Source organism: Platichthys flesus, chromosome 22, assembly GCF_949316205.1.
Source record: "Platichthys flesus chromosome 22, fPlaFle2.1, whole genome shotgun sequence".
NCBI lineage: Eukaryota > Metazoa > Chordata > Actinopteri > Pleuronectiformes > Pleuronectidae > Platichthys > Platichthys flesus.
The window spans coordinates 207,941-224,599 of NC_084966.1; the positions used below are offsets into that span (position 1 = coordinate 207,941).

At 47.1% G+C, this 16,659-nt stretch overlaps 2 protein-coding genes across 5 annotated transcripts; both read right to left on the reverse strand.

Moving 5' to 3' along the window:
- Positions 1-2,307: 2,307 nt before the first annotated feature.
- On the reverse strand, positions 2,308-9,563 carry senp7b (SUMO specific peptidase 7b). Of its 3 annotated transcripts, none has more exons than XM_062380298.1 (22): positions 9,287-9,563; positions 8,619-8,730; positions 8,315-8,397; positions 8,102-8,236; positions 7,883-7,965; positions 7,631-7,800; positions 7,203-7,479; positions 7,014-7,126; positions 6,781-6,900; positions 6,440-6,473; positions 6,103-6,312; positions 5,782-6,026; positions 5,426-5,505; positions 5,232-5,348; positions 4,932-5,054; positions 4,732-4,824; positions 4,592-4,659; positions 4,440-4,498; positions 4,077-4,120; positions 3,940-4,008; positions 3,706-3,856; positions 2,308-2,550 (listed from the first exon to the last, which is right to left on the reverse strand). In XM_062380298.1, exons 2-22 carry the CDS (start codon positions 8,727-8,729, stop codon positions 2,401-2,403), a joined length of 2,535 nt encoding a protein of 844 aa, XP_062236282.1. In that variant the 5' UTR covers position 8,730; positions 9,287-9,563; the 3' UTR covers positions 2,308-2,400. The 3 variants fall into 3 exon arrangements, with proteins under 3 accessions (XP_062236282.1, XP_062236281.1, XP_062236283.1); XM_062380297.1 differs by having other exon boundaries at positions 9,185-9,563; XM_062380299.1 differs by having other exon boundaries at positions 8,942-9,563.
- Positions 9,564-12,350: 2,787 nt separating this feature from the next.
- LOC133933324 (tetraspanin-7-like) lies at positions 12,351-16,531 on the reverse strand. Of its 2 annotated transcripts, XR_009912051.1 has the most exons (9): positions 15,863-16,531; positions 14,991-15,179; positions 14,735-14,809; positions 14,551-14,646; positions 14,141-14,296; positions 13,847-13,930; positions 13,586-13,657; positions 13,358-13,458; positions 12,351-13,260 (listed from the first exon to the last, which is right to left on the reverse strand). XR_009912051.1 is itself a non-coding variant. In XM_062380348.1 (8 exons), the coding sequence occupies exons 1-7, from the start codon at positions 15,941-15,943 to the stop codon at positions 13,589-13,591; spliced, it is 750 nt and encodes a 249-aa protein (XP_062236332.1). In that variant the 5' UTR covers positions 15,944-16,531; the 3' UTR covers positions 12,351-13,458; positions 13,586-13,588. The 2 variants fall into 2 exon arrangements, 1 of the variants encoding a protein (XP_062236332.1); XM_062380348.1 differs by having other exon boundaries at positions 12,351-13,458.
- Positions 16,532-16,659: the final 128 nt, after the last annotated feature.

Genomic DNA, 16,659 nt, shown 5'->3' on the forward strand with positions numbered 1-16,659 from the left:
CCTCCCAAACCCTCCTGACATTTCTCAAGTCTCCTCAAAGCTGCGGGCCCGGGCTGGCTGCTGGTTACGTCCACGTCCTCACGGCGTCCTGCCCACACTCATCCGTGTCCCTCTGAGCGCAGCATGCTGGAAGACGTGAGGACACAGAGGGACGTTCTCAGAGCCGGACGGTCCTGACGTCTGCTTCCTCCCAGGTGAGCAGATGGAGGAGACTTTTCTCTCTTTGCTCTAATCCTATTTGTTAAGCTGCTGGAGTGGATGAGTGTCAGAGCCGCCTTGCACCAGAGCAACGGGTCAGTGCTGCTCACAGGGAATCAAACTAACGCACTCATTGCGGTGAACTTCAAGTCTTTTACTTTCTACTTCAGAGAAGCTTAAAAAACAATTCAACTTAAAAGTAGCATCAGATCATTCAGGTACATTTTAACATGTTTTTTCCTGCGACAGCTGGTTTATTTCCCATGATGCAACAGTGGACGTGTTGGACCCTGGGAAAAAAAACATAAATGAATGTATTAGAAAACATGACTCCATAATCAGCTCATAAATATGGAATAAGCTGTTTATAACAATATGTTAAAGTTAACAAGTTGGTGTAGCTGGAACCCAACACTGTACTGGGGTCATTACTGGTTGTAGTCGTTACGTTGATCCAACCAGTATCCAACCAGTATCCAACCAGTATCCAGCCAGAATCCAGCCAGAATCCAGCTGGACTCAGTGCCAGGAAGCTGGGAGTCGGGCAGGTGGTCTTCCCAGCAGACTGGTCCCAGTGGATTAGATGAACAGGCTTTCAGGTCACATTGAGCATCACAAGGTCAAAGGTGATAATCGAGCGTTCGGATCTCAACAATCCATTACGTGCTGCGACTCACTTTCACCTGCTGCCTCCTCAGATTCACAAGAACTGAAGAGAAGAGCAGGTTGAAGAGCTGCAGGACTTCAGGTTCATGTGCACTAGTTATCATCTGTCTGTCATAACCGGGAACTATTAATCAAGTTATAAAAGAAGAAACAACCTCAAACTCCTGATCACACAAATGTTGTTAATGAGGTTTCTCCTGATCGGCGTTCACCACGTCTCCAGTGATCGGCCGTCGTCCTTCAGACGATCCCCGTCAGTCGGACCCCAGCTGAGAACCAGGATCAGTTCTCCAGCTTCAGGACTCAGATTATTTTTGGGAGTCGGACTGAAGCTCAATGGGCCTAAATCTGTCTAATCTGAAACCACCGCTCAGATTAGCCCAGACTACGAGGAAAACATGACCTGATCCCCGTCTACTGCCGGCTCCACCGGATCAGGACCAGAGCCAGGACGGGACCAGGACCAGAGCCAGGACGGGACCAGGACCAGAGCCAGGATGGGACCAGGACCAGAGCCAGGATGGGACCAGGACCAGACCAGAGCCAGGATGGGACCAGGACCAGACCAGAGCCAGGACCGGATGAGGGCCGGAGTTGAACCACGATTTACTTTAGACTAGATCAAATAAACCTTTTCAGGTCACATCCTAAAACCGGTTTATGATGCGAATATATTTATCACAGGTGTTTGCTTGGTTTGTATTTATAGTTATTGTGTGTGTGTTTGTGTATTATATAAAACAATATGTTGTTGTTGTTTGTGTATAAAATCTCCTTCAGCATTGTAACCCCCCCCTTCTGTCTGATCCAGTTAATGAGCTGTAAGCTGATTGGTCCTCAGCAGGGGGCGCTCAGATAAAACCCTGAGATTACACAAGCAGCCCACACACAAACACACTAATAAACAAACACACACATAAATAACAATGATCTGTTCACCTTGCGAGAGAAAACCTGCACAGAACCGAGAGAGAGAGAGAAGAGAGGATGAAAGAAGAGCGACAACATAATGAGTGACCTGAAATAAAAACAGACAGTGACCCGGTGACCTTTGACCTCAGATTAGACAAACGGCAAGGACACGGTCTCCTCAACGCAGACAACTCCCATCACAAACACAGATTATCCAGTAACTCATCAACCTGGAGAAATCCTCACAACGACAACCACATTGTGTTACTACTGTGTGTTAGACACATGGGATTTCAGAATAAGATAGAGGTCAACTCTCAGAACGAAGCTTGAAAGTGAAGGTGTACAGGAAGTGTTTTATTCTTATGCTTTTTAAAACTCTTTCATTCTTAAAATTCACAAAAATAAAACTAACCTGAATATCAGAAACACTCACGACTATGAGAAGTGTTAACAAAACAAGTTTGTTAACTTTTATTTTGTGAAGAAGCAGAAGTGGTGTGAGGCTGAAGAAACAGGAAATGAATCACGTTTTATTTTATAAAAGAATGTTTATTATAGTGAAACAGTAAAAAAATATAAATTATGTATTGCACAGGTGAATGGGCGGCTCGGGGTCAGAGGTCAGGCTGGTGTCTGCTCAGTGTTCTTCTTCGTCTGATTCTGATGAATCTTTATGATCAAACCTCGAATCTCCTCGCGCTTCTGTCGCACCTGCTGCCGCGGAAACCAGTTGTCCAAACGCAACGGGAGGTCAAAGTGCACGACGGGGTTCTGCAGAGCCAATCAGAAAGCTCGACTTAGTGTGTGTGTAAATGCTATTCCTATACTTAAAGATTAGTGATTCCTGATGTTTCATTGGTCGATAATAAAACCTGCGTTGATGAAAACCTCAGAAATCAGATGAACTTTCTGTCCATTCACTGATTGTTGGAGTTTGTTGTCGTCAGTTTGTGAGTGTTTACAAACAAACAGAGTGTTTACCTGCAGGAAGCTCTCCACGTACTGCAGCAGGTAGAGCCCCCCCCCCCCCCCCCCCCGATGGACACACAGAGTGTTTACCTGCAGGAAGCTCTCCACGTACTGCAGCAGGTAGAGCCCCCCCCCCCCCCCCCCCCGATGGACACACAGTGTTTACCTGCAGGAAGCTCTCCACGTACTGCAGCAGGTAGAGCCCCCCCCCCCCCCCCCCCCCATGGACAGACAGAGTGTTTACCTGCAGGAAGCTCTCCACGTACTGCAGCAGGTAGAGCCCCCCCCCCCCCCCCCCCGATGGACACACAGAGTGTTTACCTGCAGGAAGCTCTCCACGTACTGCAGCAGGTAGAGCCCCCCCCGATGGACACACAGAGTGTTTACCTGCAGGAAGCTCTCCACGTACTGCAGCAGGTAGAGCCCCCCCCGATGGACACACAGAGTGTTTACCTGCAGGAAGCTCTCCACGTACTGCAGCAGGTAGAGCCCCCCCCCCCGATGGACACACAGAGTGTTTACCTGCAGGAAGCTCTCCACGTACTGCAGCAGGTAGAGCCCCCCTCCCCCCCCCCCCCCCCCCCCCCCGATGGACAGACAGAGTGTTTACCTGCAGGAAGCTCTCCACGTACTGCAGCAGGTAGAGCCCCCCCCCCCCCCCCGATGGACACACAGAGTGTTTACCTGCAGGAAGCTCTCCACGTACTGCAGCAGGTAGAGCCCCCCCCGATGGACACACAGAGTGTTTACCTGCAGGAAGCTCTCCACGTACTGCAGCAGGTAGAGCCCCCCCCCCCGATGGACACACAGAGTGTTTACCTGCAGGAAGCTCTCCACGTACTGCAGCAGGTAGAGCCCCCCCCCCCGATGGACACACAGAGTGTTTACCTGCAGGAAGCTCTCCACGTACTGCAGCAGGTAGAGCCCCCCCCCCCGATGGACACACAGAGTGTTTACCTGCAGGAAGCTCTCCACGTACTGCAGCAGGTAGAGTCCACAGTCGCTGCTGTTGTCCTGCTGAGGGACTCGGCAGCGGACGCTCCTCATGTTGTCCGACGTGATGAGACGCGGCGTCCGGCGACGCACTTCCCACTCCACCTGCAGGTAACTACACAACATCCTGTCTCACTGACCCGGTCTTAACTCTGTTATTTACATCACAGGAAACAACATCCCCCCCCCTCCACTCACTCTCTGACCAGCTTGCAGACGTTCTCGTGGTACGACAGCTTCAGAGAGTCCATGACGAGGACGCACGGCCTGGAAGACACGAGACGGCGTCACGTGGGGTCGAGACCACAGAGACGTGAACGAGAGCGAGGACTCACCTCTTTAACGCTGAGTCACTGTGGCGGCCGAGCTCCGTGCAGTCCTACAGAGAAACACAGAAACCAACAGCCTGCTGGCGCTGAGGGGGAAACCACCTGGCACAGAGTCTAATCCACGGTGGATCGAATATACTAACAAACCAACAATGTGACCTCAGCCACGTCTGTCAACTGGCTAACTAGCTAACTGGCTAACTGGCTAACTAGCTAACTGGCTAGTCAATAGCTAACTGGCTAGTCAATGTGACGTTTACATGTTCAACTAATAAAGTGAAAGAGAAGTTTGTTACAGACGTGTTCTAATATGAGGATTGTGTTGCTGTGTGCATTCTAGTGTTGTGTTGTGTTGTTGTTTGTATTTACAGGAGGGTTTCGTTGTCTCTGACTCGGGCCTCGTTTTCCCGTCGCTTGCTCTGATGCACCTGAAAAAACAAGTTTTATAATTTTGAATCTTTTCCCAAATAAGGACGACAGATGGTCTCAAGGGAAAAGAGGTGAGACAACAAACGTCTCACCTGGAAAGCTTTGAGACTCTTCGTGCTCCAGACCCGGGAAACACACGACCACCAGGAACCAGTGAGCTCTGAAACATTCAACACGTTAAACCAGTCCGAGGCCGTCGACCAGAAGACCACGGAACATTCCATCTTCTTACTCTTGATTCACAGGCACGAACAGGAAGTCTTTGGTGAAAATGTCGATGTGACGAGTCCACGTCTTCACCCTCTGATGTCTCACGTGACGATCGCTGGGAAGATATCAGAGTTCAACTCACTAACGTTCATTATCTCTTTGAAACCAATCAAACATTAAATAGATGGAATAGAAGCTTTGTGATTGGACAGCGGTTCTTACGGGACTGAGGGGGCGTCGTCCTCCCCTGCTGCTCGCCTTCTGCTGAGCTGTTTGTAGAAGAAGCTGCTGAAGACGTGACTCCGCTCGGCCACAGGGCCGCCGACGCCCTCCAGGAAGAGAAACCTGTTGAAGAGACATGAGGACACTTAGCTCCTCTGGTGGTGACTGAGAGGAACTACAGCAACAAAAATGCCAGGATTCTCCAGGATTTAAAAACTGAACAAGGTGACGTCTGCTCGCCACCACCCTTTAAAATGAAGTGACCTTTAAGAGGACTGTAAACTCAGACTTGTGACTGACTTGAGGTAGAAGTCGATGATGACGTCGTTGAGGAACTCGCCGGCGTTCAACCGGGCCAGGTCCTCCCTCGTCACAGAGATGCGGCCTTTGCAGGGCGGCGGTGGATACTGGATCAACCTGCAGACAAAACTCAGGGTTAAATCAGGAGAGACATCAGAGAGCTGCTGATCCTTTCAGAGGCTCAGAGGAGTCACCTGACAGGAAGCTGCTGCTGACCAGACGACCTCAGACTGGACTTCCTGTTCCCCTGACTGCTGCTCGCTGAACCGACCGTCTACGGAAGCAAGGGAGGTCCGAGTGTTAGCCGTCTCAGTTTGATAAAGTTATAGTGATTTAACAAAGTTTATGAATTATTGTATAAATTGATCAACCTGTCTGCACAACATATTTAAAATGCATGCAAAGACGAGGGTGAAAATGAACGTGCGGAGGAAATGAGGGAAGGAAAGGAGACGCAGCAGGAGTAAAAGGTAAGAAGGGAAGGAAGGAAGAGACAGAAGGAACAGTGTGAAGAAGACAAGGGAAGGAATGAAGGGGAGAGGAGTCTTACAGCAGAGTGTCCTAGCAGAGCCAGGAGGTGCTGATCCAGGGGAGGAGGACAGCTGTGGAGGAGCAGGAGTCCGTCAGTCCAGTCAACAGGAGAGGACGGACCCTGACAGGAAGAGGAGGAGGAGGAGGAGGAGGAGGAGCGTCCCTTCTGATATTCCGTCATGTCAAGGATGGAGGCCAACAGAGCGGCCTGAAGCTCCTGCAGCTGCTCCTTCAACACCAGCAGGAGGAGGCAGCACGACGGACCTGCCGGCACCAGGAGGCCTTCTGTTCAAACACTAAACCAGGAACCAATCAGCATCATGGGTTCAAACTGACTCACCTGAGGAGGCGGAGCTCTGTCTCAAGGCCGACAGCTCCCTCTGCAGCAGGTTGGCCTGAGCGTCCGTCACCCACAGGAAGAGCAGCGAGGGGGCGGGACCTTCCCATCCGGCCAGCAGAGTCCCGCCTCGAGCCACGCCCCCATCCCAGACGCCGTAACCACGGAGCTGAGACGCCACCACGGTCACCTCCCCCTCCTCCCCCTCGGACACTGAGGGGGAGAATAATAATAATATATAAAATATTATAATAATTGTACATTTTAAAAGATTATTGTATTTATATAGTCTTGGTTTGCTTATAATTTCAATATATTTAAATGTCAAAAATGTTTTTACCTTTCACAGGAACAGTGATTCCGTTTTCAGTGATCTAGGAAAATGATTCTGTATCAGTCAAAAGACATCTGGTAAGAAAACAACATAACTGGCTCATAACTATTTTCTGTTGCTTGTAGCAATAATACACATGTGTTTTCCAACGTCTCCAGTGAACCAGTTTCTTTGTTTGTTGTAGTGTGTGTGTGTGTGTGTGTGTGTCTGGAATAGAACATGGAGAAACAGAAAGGTCCAACATGGCCGACAGTAAACACAAAGCCACCAGTGTTTTCTCTACTCGACCTACCACCAGCTGAAAGGGAATGATTGATCTGCTCCTGTCAGAGACTCTTTGTGCTCACCATCATCTTCCCGTCAGCGTCCGCGTGCATCAGGCCGGCGTGAAGCGAGCTGAACTCCAGCTGCAGGTGAGAAGGCAGCGTCAGCTCGTCATGACCTTCCTCAGCTGCGGGGGAACCTTCCTGTCAGACGAGAGCGAGGTTCACAGTGAACCCAGGGCACGTTCCCTCAGGTCAGCTGACCTCCTCCAGTACACCAGGACGACACTGACCCGGGACAGACGTCTTCCTCTTACCGTTCTCAGACGTGATCCCTCCTCCGGCCTGCTGGTGGCGCTCTGTGACGCCATCTTTGTTCTGTCTCTGTCATCCTCACCTTCCTCTTTCTCCTCTTCACTCGACAACACAACTGAAGAAACCAACAAATAAATAGTCATCAATATGAACGTTCTAGCTGGTTCGGTCTTGCTCTATATAGAACTCACTGGGCTCGGCTGGAGTCTGTTTGTGTTTCCTCAGTCGGAGCGAGTTGGACTTCCTGTCGGTGAACTCTCTCCATCTCAGTCTCTCTCGCTCCCTCACGTCCTCCCTCTGGGCGGCCAAGGCCGTCCAAGCCGTCCGGTCCAGACTCCGCCCCCCGTCCCTCTCTGTGTCGGAGGAGGGGCCAGACGTTGTGTGGACGACGGTTCTGCTTGGAGACACAAAGTCGTCCTCTGACGAGTTGTTCTGCAGCTTCGAAGGAGAATCCAGAGTTTTCTGAATCTTAACGTTAAACACAACAATGTATTCACATTGTTTTATTTAGTAATGTTTTGTTTATTATTTGATTTCAATCATTTCTAATTGATTTTGAAAATGTAGAAATACATTCCAACAGGATTCTTTGCAGTTATAGATATAGAGTTAGAGTTACCGTCCCCACTACGGCGGCGGCGGCGTCCTGGCCTGGCGTCGTGTTGCCTCCAGTCTCCACTCTCCTCCGTGTCCTCACTCCCGGTGTCAACGGACTCTGACTCCCAGCATGCCCCTCACCTCTCAGCTCAGCCAGAGAGTCCACCGACACCACAGAGATGGATTTAGTGGCTGAGGGGAAAATAAAAGGAGACTCAGTCCCTGATGTCAAATACTGACGTCATGTAATGATGAAACAACTTAACCACATCACCTGCGGAGTCAAAACTCTTCTTCTGTGGTGGAGACAAACGCTCTGAGGCCGGCAGACAGTCTGACGCTCTCTTAGGACGCCATCTGGTGGAGGAAAAGTGGGACAGCAGCTCTAGTGAAAAACATTTGGATGAACTTCATGTAAAATGAGTTTAACTTTATTTAAATGAAAACAGACATAAAACCAGAGAAGTTTTGAGAGAAGCTTCTGTGAACTCACCTGCTTGAGGGTGAGGACGACGCTCTCTCGCTTCCTGCTGGTCTGTGATTGGCTGCCGACTGTCCCCCTTTGTTTGGGCTGTTGAGTCCCAGGAGCGTTTTCACCACGTCGCCAAAGGGAGGTTTACACTGCGTCCTGAATAGACATTTAAAAACATTTAAAGTTAAACTCTAAACTCTGAACTCTGCAAACTATAGGGGGCGTTTAACAAACCTGTGTCCATTTGTAGAGGAGCCCGGTGTGTTCCCAGAATGCATCCTGTCAGCTGTTCTCCTTTCGGCCTGATCCCCATAATCCTGTTCAGCAGAATGGAAAACATCTGTTCAACCTGTCCCACGTGTCTCTGGTCTCTGAGTTCTCCAACAGAACCCAGTGAGTTCCACCTTAATGTTCTATCAGGATAACAGAAACCTAATACCACCTTAAGTATAAGTATCCGACAAATTAGCCCAAAAAAATGATAAATCCACCTTAAAGAACTGATACGTCAGCTAAGCTAAAATATCTGTAACTTTACCCTTAATTGAGGGGCGGGGCCCTGGAGGCTGGCCAGAGGTGACTGCAGGTGTATGTGGGCGGAGTCAGACTGGGAAGGTTTCTTCCTGGGGATTTTATACTGAGACGCCATCCTTTCAAAATAAAACAGAAAACACAGAAAATCAAATCTAAAACACGGCAAAAGGTTATATGTGGTTACTACAAGTTGTACTTCATTTAAAATCAGGAGGTTATAGATGTGATTACTACAAGTTATACTTCATTCAAAATGGTTAGGGGTAAGGGGTTAACTCTAAGTTAAACCGCAACCACAGGTTTGAGATGTGGTTAAGTTTAACAGACCTGAAACAGTTTATTAATCTGGGAAATGAAACGTTGAGCCAGGATGTGTTTCACATCTGTCTCCTCCTCACACGACTCTGTAGCTTCTCATCTGTTTCGGTGTCACTTCGGACTCAGACTCGGTTCAGATGAGGACCAGATGAAGACAGTGTGGTCATGTTGGACTGTGTGTGTCCTCCATGGTGAAGACATGACAGTACACTCATGACACAGTGTCTTCCTCCCCATCACACACACACTCACTCTGAGACCTGACTCATGGCTTCCTGTGGGGGGGTCCGTGTCACACACTATTTAAATAAAACCACAACGTTCAACCAGCTGTCAGGCTTTAAATTCACAAACCTAGCGTTAGCCGGCGGAGCTAAGCTGATAGCTAGCCGCTAAGCTAAGTTAGCTGCAGGCTAACTTCTTCTTCTTGTTGTTTAAACTGTGGGGCCGGCTCATGTGGCGGGAAGCGCGCGCTGTCCGCTGGGTAAAACGGTTCACACGTTAAATTAAACTTTAAGTTAATCGTCCCGTGGTTTGAAACGTGTCGGTGTTCGAGTCCGAGCTGCAGCCGCTGCACCAGCACCCGAAGAACCAGAGGAGCCACAACAACAGGGAGGTTCTTCTGCCGGAAGACGTCATGACGTCCGGGAGACCGTCATGACACGTCTCATCATGCGTTTCGTCTGACGTCATCAACGTTCGCCGGAACTCTAACGCACTCCTCTATTTGCAATGCGCGATTAATGGAGGCGAAGCGTGAGACAACTGACAAGGATAACTGACGCTGTACACGTCACTCCTTTGTCCTGTTAAAGTGACGAATCAAACTTACTGATGTTTTATTGTCTGCGCAGGTCACTGTGGGTCATTGTGCTTTATGGGTTAACGACAGGTTCGTAAATAACAACAATAAGAAGCAACACATGACAGCACAGTGTGTGTGTGTTTGTTATCCATGGAGTTGTGTTGTTGGCTGATGAGGCAGAACATCTGGATGGTCATCACACAGTGGTAGTAACAGCTGCTTGTCTTCTCAGTGAGCTGCCAGCTCCAGGTCAAAGGTCAGGCCGGAGACAACGTCCTGCTGCCGTGCATCTACGGAGAGGACGACCCTCTGCCACAGAAAGTGTCCCACTACTGGAGGGACCAGGACGATGCCGTGGTGCTGGACTCCGTCCTCGGCGTCCCGGACCTGTCCTCACAGAGCCCGACCTACAGAGGCCGAGTGGATCCGGCTCCGCAGCTGGAGGGAAACTTCTCCATCGTCCTGAAGCAGGTGGGCCGGTCGGACAGCGGCGTGTTCGAGTGCCACATCCCCGAGGTGGACTTCATGAAGAGCGTCCAGCTGACCGTCACAGGTTCGTCACCATGTCCCGATTAAATTCAATATTTCATCAGATAAGACTTATTCATCAAAGTTTCTTCTCTTCTTCATGTGTGACTGTGGTGAATATGTTTTCTATTGTCTTCTATCACCTCACGTTCTTAAAAGCACAACTTCCTGATTGTGTCCTTCACGTTGCAGATAAACTAAACATTGTGATGAAGACTCAACCTCCAGGAAGTCACGCTGCAGCGACACCGCCCCGCCCCCTCCTCCTACTCCTCCCCCCCCTCCTCCTCCTCTCACTTTATTGTGTTGTTTAAGATCACATGTTATTTTCTGCTTCTTAAAAAAAACACAGTTCTGCTTTAGTTTCAGTCTGAAAACAAGAAGTTAGATGTCAAAGGTCAAACTCCACATCAGTTGTCATACAACGACTTCATCCAGCTGCTGTTAAACACTCACTTGCCTGATGGGGGCGCCACTGCTCTGTCATCAACAGACGGACAAATCAGTTTCCTCTAACAATTAACCTTTAAAATAAAATTAAAATAATGGGCACCAAGTGACACTTTAATCATTATTAATATTAATGATTAAAGTGACACTCTAAATATAAAAGAATCTACAAGACACGTCAGAGTTATCTTGACCACAGTCTTTCTGAGCTCAATGTTGTTTGTGAAGTTTACAGATTCATATTTATAACGGCAGCTACCGACAGGTTCCTCTTATTTCTATTTATTTATTTAGTAAAAGTTATTTAATGGAGTTTGAAAAGCTCTTATTGTGTTAGTTTGTGTGATGACATGTAACCTGGTTCTGATCAACTTTATTCAATACTAGGCTTGTCTCTGAAGTGCTGACGCTAAACTTATTGAAGTATTTGATGTGAGTTTTTCTGTTTCTGATACTGGAACTATTGTTGATGTAATGTAACAAATGTAACTAACTTGTACTTCTACTGAAATAAAGTTTCTCTGTGATATAATAGTTCTTCCACAAGATGGAGCCACATCAGTTTGTGAAACCGTCATTGTGGTGACACAACCACGTAAAGAACATGCCTGTAGTATTATAAAGTGTGTATGATTAGAACATAATTAACAATATGCAGATCACACTCTGCTCTGTACCTGCAGCATCAAACCTTTTTCTCAGAAAGAGATATCTGCCAATCAGAACAGTCCTTTCAGAGCCAGCCAGAAAAAACTGACAGAACCAATCAGAACACAAATATTGATAATTGATTATTTGTATTGAGACGTCAAGTCTGTTTTTCGATCACGTCCATTGAATAGTCTCTGCTACCCTGGAAACTACAGTGAAATAGTTCCCATTATGAATAAGATAATATTATATACAAGTGAATTATCAATTAAAATATTCAGTGATGATTTAATCATTAAAAAGCCTATTGAATAGTCTCAATCACCTTCAAGTTTGAACGATCAATAAACTTTTCTCTACTCAAACTATCCACTCACTCTCACAAACAACCGACACGGAACCGGGCTGGTGAGAGAACCGGGGTTCAGCCTCGTGGCTCCGGGGGACGATGTCACTGCCGGTTCTCCTCCGGTTCTCCTCCGATACCGGACACCGGCTGCATTAATTAGTGAAGGAGGGGCGGGGCTGTGCGGGGAGGCAGCTGTCAGAGAGACCGAACCTCCAGAAGCAGCCAATCACAGGGGGCAAGACGCTGTGACGTCACAGAGACCGTCAGAATGAAATACAAGAGTAAATATTCTTCTCATATACAAATATATAAATATGTATAAACTGTAATTCTGCTTCTATAACTTGTTCTACAATAGTGAATTATTTCTCTGTATATTTATACCGAGATAATATTACAGTTTGTACATATATGTGATACATATACAACCTCCTTAAGGAAAATCACTATATTCTCCCTACCGTATAAATATCCATACACAACTCATTCATTCTTCTTTTGTTCTTATATGTTTGATTTATGCGTTATCTGACTAATGCTACGACCCTGTCTAGGGGAAAATATAATCGCAACATGGTACAATAGTTACAACCCCCCCCCCTCCTTGCCACGCTTCCAAGAACCTGCCACAACAATTAACAGCCCGTTGGTATTTATTGACACATTTGCTTCAGGGTGGGATTACAGCAAAATAACAAACAGAAAACCACCTAATCTTCCCTACTCAAAATTAAAGAAAACAAAAGACATCATACTGACCTAACTCCTCACCAACAAAACAGGATACAACATGGTTCGAACGGAAATGCTACCCCCCCACCAAGAACGGGCTGTTACCAAAAGAACAATTTACAAAGGGCTGCATAGGTTGAGTCCGGCGGGAGGTGCTGCTGGCACTGGCCCGAGGAGAGAGAACCGCTGGAGCTTTGGGAACCGTCCTCTTATCCTGGAAATACGATCCACCTCCATCCTCGGGCTGGAACCAATCCGCTCCCTGTAAACACATCCACCCACTCATCCACTCGAATAGACACCTGAAACACATCACACAATCATCACAGCAGAGAGCGAGAGAGAGAGAGAGAGAGAGAGAGAGAGAGAGAGAGAGAGAGAGAGAGCGAGAGAGAGAGAGAGAGAGAGGTCCACACAACCTCAAGCTTGTAACACTAATAAAGTTTAAAAATACACATTTCACATTTATTTCATGTTAAAATGGCCAAATTGAAAAAAGAAACTCAAACATATTATACATTATAAATCTTATACCTTCATCACTGCTCATTAAAATGAAAAAACTTTCATCCGCTTGTTTCCGTGTTTATTTTCATTCGCTTCACAAAGTGTCATCATCACATTGCCTTTTATTTCACAACAGAGAAATAACCATGTAAATAAAATATAAATAAACAACGATGTTAATAAAGGTAAATGAGACATCAAGCAGCAGGGCTGTGGAGACGTTTCCGGGGGTCCAGGTGCACATCGGGCCCCTCGCAGACACAAACCATGACACAGGAAATGACGACTTCACAGTTCACTGTTGTTCTGGTTCCAAAGTACAGGACAGGGTTCAGGTTGGCGCCACCTGGTGGCACCAGCTCTTCACTCTACAGTTAATATTGATTATTGATTATTTCTCAACCTGAACTTCCACATCACACAAAGGGCCACAGACGACCAATCAGCTTCCAGGAAGTGGTGTGTGTTCCCTCAGGTCTCCGTGGTGACAAAACTGTCGTTTCACTGGAAAAGAAAGAAGGGATGAGTCAGACGGAGGTGAAGAACGACAGGCAGAGTCTGTGTGTGTGTGTGTGTGTGTGTGTGTGGGTGTATGTGTGTGTGTGTGTGTGTGGGTGTGTGAGTGTTTCACCTGTTAAACCATCTCGTACTGGTTGGCGTTGATGAATCGAGACAGACAACAGGCCAGAGACACCCCAAGCAACTGCAGACACACACACACACAATAACAACAATTTAAATCAGTAGGAAACTAATATCAGGATCCAATCAACGATCCATGAACGTTGTGGTCTAAACTCGATGGTCCTGTTCTCAAACTTCATGATTTAAAGTATTTTATCGAACAGCATTGATTCCTTTGTTAATATCTGACGCTCTGGATTGTCGTCACCTGAGAGAAGGCGACTCCGAACGTGACTCCTGCGATGATTCCCAAGTTGCTCTCGATGAACGAGGTCACCAGCTCGTAACAGCCCTGCACACACACACGTCACTGAATCACAACCAACAACTGAACGACTCACTAGATTCAAACCTTTACACACAAGTTTAAAAAGATAAATGAAACTTCCTCTGATTTGACAAATGAAAATATTAATAAGATAATAAAATAATATTTTGTATCTGAAGCTCCAGAGGACCAGGTTAAAGGGTGTGTGTTTGTGTGTCTGTGTGTGTGTCCCACCTGGTTGTAGACTTTCCCTGAGGCCAGCGTTGCGTTCTTCAGGTCGTCTCCGCTGCAGTCAGAGAAACTAACACAGCAGCTGGCAGGGATCCCACTGACAGGGAAATACACACTGCTGAACCAGGTGGTGTAGTTATACACGCCACAGCAATGTAACTACACACACACACACACACACACACACACACAATAAGAAGAGTTTTACTTGAGGACATGTTTTTGAAGTAAACTGGTTGTTATAAACAGATCTATAGAACAACACAGGTTTATCAACACAAACAAACAAAGAGAAGCTGTCTGAGAACTGATCCCTGTGGATGAGCACCTGAGGACCTGTGACCAGTGTCAGATATCAATGTGATCTATATAGGAATCAGATCAATAATGTGAAGGTGGAGACAGACACTGACTCTACGTTGGACACCGTCCACAGCCAGACTCCTGTCGTCTCGTCCGTCGTAGTTCCTCACTGCGTCGCTGTACGTGGTGAGGAACGTCCCTTTGATCTGAACACATGTAAACACACGCAAGACGTTAGCATGAACAACATCATGCTGCTTTTTAACGTGTTACTAAACGTTCCTGTGTTTTCACCTCGTGACGAAAGATGAATCCAGAGATTCCAGCGATGAGTTCCGTCATGAAGACCAGACACAGGAACACAGCGTACTGAGCAGAGGTCAGAGGTCAGGTCATGTGATTTATTAAAAAAAGAGGTTAAAGGTCAAAATGAGACAATCTGAATCAATAAAGGACCAGTCTGTCCGATTAGTGACATCTAGTGGTGAGGTTACAGAGTGCGACCACTGGACCTTTAATATCCAAACCAAACATGAAATCCCTCACAGACCAGTTTCAACATCCAGGGGCGCCCCCTGCAGGTGGCGAAGCAGCCGAACAGGCCGAACAGCACGATGGCAGCGCCAGTGCCGGCGAGGACGTAGGGAGTGTGGGAGGGGCCTCTGGAGATCAGTAACGTGTAGGGGCCCAACATGAACTTCCACCATAACCCCAGCGCCAGCAGCACCACACCTGTCACCTGAGAGGGAGGGGTCAAGGGTCACACTGTCAACCAATCAGGAAGAACCGGTGTGTGTGTGATTCAGAAACACATGACTGTGTAATGAGCTCTGACAGCAAAGTGACAAAGTGACAAACAGACGAGAAGAAGAAGAACAAGAACAAGAACAAGAAGAAGAAGAAGAAGAAGAACAAGAACAAGAACAAGAAGAAGAAGAAGAAGAAAAAGAAGAAGAAGAAGAAGAAGAAGAAGAAGAAGAAGAAGAAGAAGAAGAAGAAGAAGAAGAAGAAGAAGAAGACACAGATGAACATTTGAATAAAACTCAAACTCTGTGTTGGGAGCAGCTGAACTTTGTGTTAGTTTAGATGTTGTCGTTCTCGTCTTGGTGTCACAGACTCGTCTTCATTCCTCACCTTCCAGATAATTACTGAGCCTCCAGGTGACCCCTGACCTCCAGCTGACCCCTGACCTCAGCACACTCGCCCTCACACTAAACCTCATCTCATTTATCTGAAGAATCTGTTTTCCTTCAGGACAAAACGTCACTTATAGTCAAATCATAAAAAAGATCAACTCCAAACGTGATGAGAAACAGAAATGAACTGAGTCAAAACAGTTAATGAAGTAAATCATTAGATCAGAGTTCCTGTGAGACAAGTCAAACTAGTTGAGTGGAAGTCTTATTGAAAGATGTCTCTCACCCAGAAGACGAAGGAGTAGAGCAGCAGCAGCGTCTTCACACATAAAATCACTGGTTTGGTTTCCATCCTCCTGCGAGACATGATCCTCCAGAAGATCCAGATCCTCCAGAAGCTGTAAATGATCCTGGAACAGATCCTCCGTCCTCCTCGTCTCTCTGGACACTGGACTGGCTCCTCTGAAGCTCTGTCTGTGGCACGAGGAGCTGACAGCGTCCTCTGCTGGTGTCACAGGTTACTACAGCTCCTCATGTGTCAGTGACAAGAAGAAACGGAGTCATCCGGAAAATAAACCAAAGAATTCTCCTCATTTTAGATTCAGGTTCATTTTACATGTTCACTTATTCATTACTTTCCCCTTTTCTGCTGTAACACATCAGATTTCCCCTTATCTTAACTTAACTTAACTTAACTTATCTTATCTTATCTTATCTTATTTTGACTTGTCTTTTCTTATCTTATCTTGTCTTGACTTATCTTATCTTAACTTTTCTTAACTTATCTTATTTGACTTGTCTTTTCTTATCTTATCTTATTTTGAATTAGCTGCAGGAACTTGTTAAAAACAGGCAGCGACATGTTGTGGGTCCGGAGCTTCCTGTTGTGTTGATGGTTTTTCGATGTGCCGAGGTTCGGCCGCGGTCAGCTGACGGTGACGTGACCCTCGTTCTTCACACCGAGTTCACAATGAGCAGGGAGGTGGTCATCATGGAGACCGAGCTGCCATGACACCCGCCTGTGAACCAACGCCCGGCGGCCATGTTGGATCGTCTCAGGTCGGTGTGAAGAGACGAGAACAA

What these genes read in the sequence shown, in the direction of transcription:
- senp7b (XM_062380297.1), bottom strand. An exon ending in TCGTCCTCACCCTCAAGCAG is followed by an intron (nt 7,966 to 8,101) that starts GTGAGTTCACAG and finishes TTCCTCCACCAG; the next exon opens with ATGGCGTCCTAAGAGAGCGT. An exon ending in AGGGATCACGTCTGAGAACG is followed by an intron (nt 6,901 to 7,013) that starts GTAAGAGGAAGA and finishes CTCGTCTGACAG; the next exon opens with GAAGGTTCCCCCGCAGCTGA.
- LOC133933324 (XM_062380348.1), bottom strand. Translation starts at nt 15,943, where the DNA reads ATGTCTCGCAGGAGGATGGAAACCAAACCAGTGATTTTATGTGTGAAG. An exon ending in GCCCCTGGATGTTGAAACTG is followed by an intron (nt 14,810 to 14,990) that starts GTCTGTGAGGGA and finishes ACCTCTGCTCAG; the next exon opens with TACGCTGTGTTCCTGTGTCT. An exon ending in TCGGAGTCGCCTTCTCTCAG is followed by an intron (nt 13,658 to 13,846) that starts GTGACGACAATC and finishes GTGTGTCTGCAG; the next exon opens with TTGCTTGGGGTGTCTCTGGC.